This window comes from Helobdella robusta, assembly GCF_000326865.2.
Source record: "Helobdella robusta unplaced genomic scaffold HELROscaffold_44, whole genome shotgun sequence".
Lineage (NCBI taxonomy): Eukaryota > Metazoa > Annelida > Clitellata > Rhynchobdellida > Glossiphoniidae > Helobdella > Helobdella robusta.
Genome location: NW_008705063.1, coordinates 549,109 through 560,013, shown reverse-complemented (window position 1 = coordinate 560,013; position 10,905 = coordinate 549,109). Strand labels below are relative to the sequence as shown.

At 29.4% G+C, this 10,905-nt stretch overlaps 2 protein-coding genes across 2 annotated transcripts; both read left to right on the top strand.

The window, feature by feature from the left end:
* Positions 1-2,550: 2,550 nt before the first annotated feature.
* Positions 2,551-4,934, top strand: HELRODRAFT_177749 (hypothetical protein; the record flags this gene model as incomplete). Its single annotated transcript, XM_009025906.1, has 4 exons — positions 2,551-2,637; positions 3,565-3,655; positions 4,074-4,199; positions 4,654-4,934. The coding sequence occupies 4 exons, from the start codon at positions 2,551-2,553 to the stop codon at positions 4,932-4,934; spliced, it is 585 nt and encodes a 194-aa protein (XP_009024154.1).
* A 2,450-nt stretch (positions 4,935-7,384) lies between these two features.
* HELRODRAFT_177748 (hypothetical protein) lies at positions 7,385-8,410 on the top strand (the record flags this gene model as incomplete). The annotated part of the gene is made up of 3 exons (XM_009025905.1): positions 7,385-7,459; positions 7,642-7,801; positions 8,250-8,410. The coding sequence occupies 3 exons, from the start codon at positions 7,385-7,387 to the stop codon at positions 8,408-8,410; spliced, it is 396 nt and encodes a 131-aa protein (XP_009024153.1).
* Between the last annotated feature and the right edge of the window lie 2,495 nt (positions 8,411-10,905).

The window sequence follows — 10,905 nt, the reverse complement described above, 5'->3', positions numbered from 1 at the left end:
ATGGTTACGATTTTTTGATACAAAATTAAAGCCAATTAAACTAATTAATTAAATTAACATTTGACTCACTAAGCCAAGTTTTTGAAACACATATTACCAAAAAATTATTATTACAAACATTGATAAGAGCAGCAAGTTCTGACATTTTGTTGTATAAACTTCTACTGTTCAAGTGTAGAATTGAAAAGACGTTGGAAAGGTTGATGAACTCATCTACCTCTTTTGGGAGTATGAGAGGAGAATTGTTGACAAAATCATTGAAAAAAATTAAATCTGGATCGATAGAATTTATATTTATATTTTTATCACGATTAACATTATTATAGTTAAACGATGAAGATGAATTTGAATTAGCCATTCATATTGTTATTCGATTGAGAGACATGGTTGGCAGCAGGTTGAGACTTTTGTGAATTGAAAAAGCACCATTCATGGAGGATGACATTATTCGGCCAATTTTCTTCATTCATCACAATGTCAAAGTTTGATTCAGAGAACAATATTCGAAAAGCTGCACTTGTATTGGCGTCAGTATCTTGAGTTTTATCCTTATTACCTTATTTTTTATTAAAGACAGATTTAGCTAGTGGAATGCATGAAATTGCATTTTACATTTAGAGATTTTAAATGACTGAGAACATCGTCGGAGGTGCATTGGTCCAGCTTACCAACATAGACCATTTTTTCCGTGGTTTTGTTTTCATAGATTTTAAATTCGACGAACAGTTGCCTTTTTTACCAATAACTTTTTTCATTTGTTCAATTCGTTGTTTGTGATGAACAAGTGCTGATGGTTCGAAATTAGTTGCAACTTGTAGTAACATTCTTGATTTTATTCTGTTTTTGCTGCGTTCAACCAATGTAAAATTTTCATCATTTTCCATTAATTGGGCATGAATTCACGCTGCTTCTATCGGCCAAGGAAATTTTAATGTTATTAGTTGGGGTTGTCAACCCTTCATTCAACAAGTTTTTGCTAATATTAAGCACGTTGTTCGAAATTGAATTAGTATTTCTTTATTATCCACAACGTTAATTGTTTTATTAAAATAGGATACTAGAGTATTAACTTTCTCGTTCAGCTGTAGAATGTGTTGATTAAGCAAGTCAGCTTGTTTTTTGCAAGCCTCAATAGCATTGCACATGTACACCTGTTGTTTTGATACAATTTCGTTAATTTCATTTCTTAAACCATCGAAATTCACTTTAATAACATTTTCAACAGCCGGTATTCTTTTCAAATCCCTACTTACATAAACTGGTAAGCCGGTATTCTTTTCAAATCCCTACTTACATAAACTGGACATTTTTCCAACAAGCCAGTCGATTTCAAACATTTGAGAATTTTTATGCAGGCCACCAATTTATCTCTTTTGTTATTACCATGCAACTTTTCATTAATGTCACATTTATTAGTTTCAAGATCATTTTTTAAACATTTGAATTGAAAACCAAATTAAGTCCTTCAAGCAAATAAAACTCGAAAATACTACAAACGCTTCATTATTAAACAAATTAAAGTTATTATTCAAAAAATAAAGAAATATATATATATGCATATATATATTATATATATATATATATATATGTTCACAAGATTTGTGGAGTTTGGCTGAAAATTTTTAGAAAATTTAAAACAGTAAAATACCCTAACCCATAACTTTACAATCGTACTTCAAACGCTGTAACATGCAAAGGACCGACGCAAACATGCACCATGGCTCACATGAATGTCCTATGATGGTTTTTTAGTTTTGAACCAAAAGTAATTGAACCAGTTCATTGCGTAGTGATATTGCAAGACATTTATTAATTTTTGAATTCAATCTGTAAAGTTTTTTGAGAAATTTACCGATCGAATACCAACTAGATTTTTTATTTTATTATAATTTTTTATTCAGAAGTGAATAAGAGTTTGCTGAATTTTATAAATTACAAAGGATGTTTCAGTGATTTAAAAATTAAACGAAGTCTGAAAATTGACTCGTTTATTTCATGTTACCGTGAATGTAAGATGATGAAGTATTACGCACTGCAGGTCAATTTTCAACTATTCAAACATTTTTCATTAACACTATTATCTATATACTTATTCTTCTAATAAAAACAAAAATTATTGACAAACTTCGAGATTAATAAATTTACAAATTACAACATGTGCCTGCAAAACAAAATAGCGTAAACACGACCACAATATAATTGGCTAAAACTTATAATAATTTAATTTTAATAAAATTATGTTTTTGGAAAACATAGACAGATGAATGTTTATGCACAAATGAATTGGGTCACCCGAAGGATGAGTCAAATTGCAATTATTTTTGTGACGGCGGACTTTTCTGTGGTTCAAATGGTGGTTTTTCATCCATCTACGAAAGTAATAAAATACATAATTATTTTATAATAAGAAAGCCACTAGTTAAACTATCTTTGCGTAGTGAAAAGTATTGCAAACTTTTGTTTCTAATTTTTTAAAGTATATGTAACAACTTTTTATATAATGTGACAGGAAATACAGTAATTGATGTTGCCTGTTACATGCATCTCAACATGTCTAACCAAATGAAAGGATATTTTCCGAAAACTGAATGTCAGACTAAATGCTTTGAGAAAATGTTTGAATATAGCGGGAGCAGAGTTAGTTGAATAATATATAAATATATACAATTATTTATAAAGATCACTGCGTTTTTGGCATTATTCAACTTGTAGTTGAGTTTCTCAATTTTTCTAATGAAACTTTTATCATTATGATAAAGTTTATTAAGGTTAAATCAAAAATAAAACTTCGGTTTTTCTAACGGTCGATCGTAAATCATTTTCAGGTTTATTTAATTTAGTATTTTATGCATGATTGAACAAAAAAGCTTTATTCCGTATTCCTATACCATGTCGGGTGTTTAAATTGATATGTTGTGTCTGTGCCCATATTCTCAAATAGAATAATATAAAGTTTTCTTATTTCTTAAAGTTTTGATTTTGCAATCAACTTCAGCATTTGTTGCAGTTTGTATAGAAAATTTGTATAACCAAGTACTGTATAAACTGCAACAAGTATTGGGTTATAAAAATTTTCTTTAAAAATTGCAACAAGTGCTGAAGGTGGTTGAAAAATCGAAATAGATCCTATACACTCAGGTATGTAAGTTTTAATTGTTCAAAATATTTTAAAAGATCACTCGAAATTTTAATTTTTAGTTTCACAATATAATCGACTAAAAGGATACTTAATTATCATTTTATACGTCCAAAACGATCGGTTAAAATTTTGTTAATTCGTTATCAAATGATGATCTAATGATTTGCATGGCGCCTTATATTTAGAACCTCATAGGCACAAACTATTGTTTGGACATGCTAATATAGCTAAGGCATATTCCATGCTCCTTGTTCCTGTAGCTTTTAAACATTACTTTTGTAAGTATTATTAATGACTCATAAATTAGCAAAAGTTTCTAATTTATGGAAACCTTTCAACATTCTCTGGGCCCCGTTGCTGATTTCTTTCCGTTGAAATGAAAACTGTATTGAGAAATATTTCTACAGACGATAAATTATTTTCAGGAAGATATGTGCCAATGTGGCAACTCTTTCACTGGCCTCAGACAGAAGGGCGTTATGGATTGTTCCATAAAGGACTTCACCGTTTCAAGTGGTATCATAATATAATAATAATAATGAAAATATTAATAATGTTATTTCTATTTATTATTATTTAGTTGTTTTTTTAACATTTCATTATTTTAACATTTCGTTGTTTTAGTCAATTATCACTTGCTTTGAAAATAAAAGAGTTCCTTATTATTATTGTTTGTATTGTTATTTTTATTAATTTTTTTATTACCACTAATATAATTATTTACTGTTATCATTAATCATTTTTGTTGTAGTTATCTTTTTATGCGTTTTAGCATCAAACGATATAAAATAAACATATAGTGTAGCGAGTTTTAAGTAACTCAATGCACTATTTTTATTCAGTTAACATTCATTTAATCATTTATAATTAAATATTTATTAATTGGTTTTTGTTATTCAACTTTTTCAATTCAACATTTTTTAAAACCATCAAGTCTCATTTAGGCAAAACAAATCGGAGATCTACCAATACTGCAAGAATGACAGAACAGAGAGTAGCAAAGCTTACTGCGACACGAACGTTTGCATTCCCGGTTCGGCAGGACCATTCTGTATCAAAGGTAGAAATTTTTTTAATTTTAAAACCTAAGGGGACGTTCAGGTATCACGTGACTTTTTTTGAACCTTTCTTTTTTGCGTAAAACATCCGCTATTAACTACTTTTCCAAACACCGTAAAGCAATAAGTTGAGAAGTTTGTAAAACAAAAGCAGAAGAAATGTTTGCCAATTTTTCTAAAGACCTTTTGTTGCTTATTTTATTTAAAAAAAACCATTAGAAGCTTTCCTTTTTTTTATACCGGGGACTAACTTTGAAGCTGATTAAAAGTTGTGTAATTTTGAACAAATATTGGTATATTTATTTAAAACGAAAAAAACTAAGGTCATTGAAACTGTTTGATTATTACAAGTTATCCTAACCTTACTTTCTTCGCTCTGTTTTTTTCTGCTAAATGTCAAAGAGCTTACAACGGAAAGTTTAACAACCAAACACGCAAAACCCATCAACACCTCAGCTACAACCATCCAGATCAAAACTATTTCACTCGACGCGACCACTTCAGCTGCAACCCAAAACGTACAATATGAAAATTCCACAGAAACGTATGTTGGCACACTTCCATGCAGAGATAACAATGGAGGGTGTGGTGATGAAATATGTTGGGAGGTTAATGATGAAGAAATCGGTAATGGAAAGGTTCGAGTTGAAGGTAACCCCTTAGATGAGGAAATCTTTGATATACCAGAAGGTTGCATGATATTTCTCAAACAGTTGTCTAAAACTCCATTGACATGAATTTGATTAATTTGGTTTATTTCATCCGTTAACTTTCTCAAGTTAAAAAAACTTGAAGTTAGCTGAACTATAAAGGATGTTTTCAAAAGTTGCAGTCATCCAAAGAGCTGATGATCATTTCGGTCAAATCTTGCTCCGAATATTGCAGTCAAACATTATTCTACGGAATGCAGGTGCGCTTTTTTCTCTTTTTTTTCCAATTTATTTTTTTTTATAATGTAATTCATATTGTTAATAAATTTTTAACAAATTACATACATATGCCTTCACAGTTGTTATATTCAACTTTATTAAATTTAGAATAAAGAGTTATGTGTATGTGCCAAAAATGTTCAAAACGAGGTCAGTGCCAGCAAATGTGACAAAAAATGTTCGGATGGACTATCATGTGGGGGCAAATCTTTCTATTCTGTATACGCCAGTAACGTTTTTTTGTTTTTTAAATGCTTTTTAGAATATAATTGGTTAAATTTTTAAAATGTTTCAACCAAATGAAAAGTGGTCATAAACATCTTAAACTATTTCATTTAATTGAAAAAATTATGACACCATTTAAAGACAAACAACGTTAAATATAAATTCATTAAAGTCGAGACTTTCAACAACCGTTTTGTTTCAGTACAGTGTATACAAATTCATTGGTATCATTTTGTTTCTATACCGATATAAGAAACATTATTGGTATATTTCGATATCGGCAGATATAGGTACATTTTTGCCAATATTAGCAATAGAATTGGTGTTTGCTATAGAGAAGTTTTTTTTTGTAGAAATCTCTGAAGCGATAACCACCATTTATGACTTACCTGACAGAAACGTTGAACACCATTTTACTTTGTATCAATATTGCTTTCTTTATATTCATTCCAGTTCTGCCTATGCCTAAAGCCGGTCCTGTAAAAATTTATTAAGTTTGTTAAATAATTTTTAACAGAAATATCGAATGTATCACTTAATATCGGATGTTTTAAATTTTTGGAACTTGAACACAAAGAAAGCGAATCTTTGAGCAAATTACTCTGTGTAAATAGATGCAAAGAACTTGACTTTCCATACAGTGGAACAAGTGTTAGTTTCAGAAGTCTTTTGGTTCCAGTAGTGGTAATGTTTTTGTACTCTTTATTATGCAGCTCTGTCAAACGCAGACCAGCTTACATGTTGTTTATTCTAAACTTATAACTTATGTAAATTCGTTATGCATTTGCATCGCAAGTATCACATCATTCCCGCATAGCGTATAATTTTTTCCGTGTTTTGGACAGACAGTATTCGAACCAGGCTAACGCGTGACTACAACTCGAGACACACTACTTTGACTGAGCTACCAAGCCGATCTGATAAATTAAGTATTACTAAATAAACAGTTAAAATTCATTTTTCAATTGAAATTTTTTTAATTATAACGAAAAAGAGTTTCCATTGAAATAATAATTTTATCTTAGTCTGGAGGATGCCAATGTGGACGAAAAATACAATTCAAAAATCAAGTGAACATAGAGCAGTGCGCTGAGCCTTCTGTATTTTCAATACTCAGCGATGGTAATTATCAAATTTTTCTTATTTCTGCATGATAAACCCAAATTTTTTCTAAACATTTTTTAAGATGTTAGTTTTAGTTCGATATTTATTTAATCAAATATTAATAAAAATAATTCAGAAATTATAAGCAATATAAGCGAATTTAGTTCAAAACGGTGGAAGAAGTGATAATATCTTTTTAACATTAACCATCTCTTAATTTTCGTTAAGAACCAATTTAGAATCCTTGAATGAAATCCGTTAGTAAAAATTAGCTTTATTGAACAAACAGTTTGTTTGATGGCAAAATAAAAATTCTACGATACAATCCATTTACTTTTGAGCTTCCTCAGAATGCATATTGGTCCATTGCACTTTGGGATTTTCGTGAACCATCTTCCCATGGCATAGACGTTTTTTGATTTTTATTGTTACTCCGATGATACTAACATTTTAAACAAAAATTGAAATAGTCATGAACTTTCAAATGAAACCAATATTGTCATCAGCGTTTAGTAATTTTATTGACAAAGCAATCGCACACGACCCTAATTTTTTTTCAAATCAAATTTTGATGAGACGAATAACTACTTCACGGTTATTTTTGTCTACAAACAGCATACAAACAATTTACCATCAATATTCAACCATCACTAAATATGCTGGCAGCAATAACATTGGACAACTGAATTACATTAGAACAAATTTATCGAAGACAATCATTTTTTTCTGAATTAAATGCAAAAGACCAAAAATTTAGAATTTGCTGTTAATGAATAAGTTTAAAATTTACTCAATATCTGATATCAAATTTATGCGTAAACTGGAATATTGCATTTTAAACTTCTTTAAATAACCATCCTTTTTAGTGTCACCAGATTTAAATGTTCGTGGAAAACCGACAAAGTACAACTATTGCATAAATGATAAAAATGAAATTAGGAAGGCATATTGCAGATCTGGTGTTTGTTTACCTGGCTGGGTTGGAGCATTCTGTGATAGGAGAGGTTTTATTGGCATCTGTCAACATTCAATTTAACATTTTGAAAACTGTTTTTTTTATCATTGAACTGCTATAATGAATTGTTTTGTTAAAAATCTTACTCCAAACTCCAATTATTTTCAAGTTTTTCAGTAATAAAAAAAATTGAAAAAAATCATATAAATGTGATTTCATACCATTGCATAGGAATTTCATAAGAAACATTCATGTTCGGCAGATTGTGCAACTCAAAATGGAGGTTGTAACACGACGATGAACTGCGTACAAGAAATCGTAAACGGCTTGATGCTTGAGAGATGCCTCTGCAAGACAGGATATGCTGCAGTCGATGAAAATGAATGTATAGGTTAGAATCAGGGCCCGATTTACGAACGGCTTGCCCAGAAAATTCCATAAAATTTGGATTTTACACAGAATAGATATTTTAGCTTTGAAACACATAATGATATTTAATGAAAAACTATGAAATAATAAGAAATAGACTAATAAAAACATCCAGTTTTTTTATTGTACAGAGGTATTTATACCGACATATTTGGCTCGTCTTAGCACTTCATATTTTCAGGCATTTAATTCCTTTTCTATTCTATATTTTCTGGTTTCAAATTTCACGGATAGGATGAATGTTACAAGAAATAATCAGATTAATTTTAAATAAAAAAGAGTTCTCTTAGATAGCTGCTTCCTAAACGAATAAATATATTTAATATGTGTAGAAGTAAGTTGATTTACTTTAAAATACATCAATGTTTTATAAAAAAAAGTGATTTAAATTACTTTTTAACAAAATGCAGTGTTAGATGTTTTAGGCGGAGAAGACAAATCAATTTCGTTAATGTACATCATAATGATCGGGTTTGCCGTTTCGTCATTCTTACTTGTGGTTGCGATTCTGATGTTTAAACATTTGAAAAAACATAATAGAAATGGTATGAAACATTTTGAAATTCACTAATAAAATATTCACTTTTGTGAAATATATCTGCACACAAATGTACTCAATCTTACGCTTATCTCTTTCTTTCTCTGTCTTTCTTTCTCTATCTCTCTCTCTCTCTTTTTCTTTCTCTCACACATACACACAATCACGAAATAAATCTTTTGTGTATAATTTTGGGTGAGACCATATTGATGAACATTGAATAATGAAAGAATGCCTTTCAACTGAATGAATGTGAAAATTAACAATTGATTTTAATAATTTGTTAAATGAATATCGAGAAAAATATTATTGAAAAATAATTTTCATTTATATTTTAACATCTTTATAATAATGAAATTGAAAAAAATTATTATATGAGGGATTGAATTCATTCATATATATTTGAATTATCCATTAGACTTCATCAATTTTGTAATGACGATTCCAATATTTTTCACATTTTCAAAATTTTGACATATGTTTGTTCGCTCAAATTTAGAAATTCACTTTTATGACCAAAAAAATAATCATAATAATAACAAAAACAAAACTTTTAATTTTTTTTTCTATTTTACAGAGCCAGTAATAGAAACAGATCAGAATAAGGGTAAATCCTATTATTGTCTTAGCTAAATTAATTTTTTTACGTTTTGCAAATCGATATTAAGCAAGCAGCAGAAGCATAGTAGACAAGGAAGTCTTTGTTGTTATAGATTCACGACAATAAATTTTTGGCAAAGTCACTTGCAAGTTTCAATGCAAATTTTAAGAATAACTTATCCTCAACATCAGTAGAGGCTCATTTAGAAAAGTTTTCCCAATGCAATATTTTATATATAAATTTGTTTCAATTAAATTAACAACTTTTATTAATTTTTAAATACACAGAACAATCTATTGACGGTTATTGATACACTTAAAATAATTTTTTAGTATAACATGTTTTTGAATGCCTATAATGACTGATTTTGAATGTTTTTGGGATTGGTTTGAGATTGTGTGTGGCCATCGTTTAGTGCATATTAATATATGCTGTTTGTGTGTGTGTGTGTGTGTGTGTGTGTGTGTGTGTGTGTGTGTGTGTGTGTGTGTGTGTGTGTGTGTGTGTGTGTGTGTGTGTGTGTGATATAGATTCCTCAATTTCTATGAAGGCATAGATTGACCTTCAACTTTTTTGTTAATTGTGGAAATTGTATTGCATTTTAGGTCATAAATTGATAAAAGAGAAGCTATCAGATTTGATATCAGTTTTAATCGATTTTTTTTTAATGTTAATTTTTTTCAAGAATTTGTTAAATTTTTAATTATATTCACAGGAAGTTTATCAACAGACGAAAACTCATGAAACGTCAAGTTTTTTCTGAATACATCGAAAATTCTCATTTTATTTTTTGGAAATTTTGGCAAAGTTTAACGTATATTCCAATAAAACAAATTTGGTAATTTAAACACATGGACAATGGAATAAAAACAATTTTTCAATTTCTGCCATTTATTTTAAAAATAAAATAACAATTAAAAATTCAACAACATTTGTTATATTAAAGCATTATACATCGTATGGAAATGTATTATAGTAAATAAACAAAGAAAAAGCCGTTTGGATTGATAGAAATTTATAAACACTTTTATAACTAAACAAAAAGGGTTTTAATTTTTATCAATTACTCCATGTAACAGCAGTATAACTTAACTTTTCCTTTAAACATTGTCTAGATTTTGAAGATAAACACAAAATCTAACTATGAAAATTTTGGATTATGTCTACAAACTTCATTTTATAAACAGTTTTAAATCAATTGAAACTACGATGATGTTAAATATTGTTAAAAAATTTTCTGTAATGGGCGGTGTGGTACATTGTTTAAGGCACCTCTAAGTGTGTCGTCACTGTGACAGAGTTCGATCCCAGCCTATCGCGAGTAATGTATGTAATTGGCTGAATAACGCTTACGAGAATACGTGTCTGTGGTATTGTTGTTGTTTCTTCTAAAAAATGGTTAAGAAAGAATTGCCAAGAATGAATAAAAATTAAAAATGCCAATTGAACTACAACAAAGTAAACATTAAAGAATAGGTTATAAAAGTTGTATTGTTTCGAAACTTTTGAACATGAGTGCAGCGTTTGATTGCGTTGATCATGGTATTTTGCTGGACAAATGCTGTTTAATAACAATTTGTCAGATACGCTACTGGTTGTTAACGGTGTGGCGCAGAGATCGGTCTTAGGACACTTATTATTTGTTTTGAGCACGGTAGATGTTTTTCGATTACTTGATTCATTTGGTTTCTATAGTCACGCTTTTGTTGATGATGATCATTGTCAGTGAACCACCAAGTAAATTTCCAGCTATGTTGAACATATTCATTAAATGCTTGACAAAATTAGATGTTTGGATGTATAGCAACCGTTTAAAGTTGAACCAATGTAAAACGCAATTAATGCCCAAGGGAACATGGCAACAGTTCACAAGAGTTAAAATCGATTCAGCCATCATTAATGATCAGCAGATTAAATTTTCTTCCAA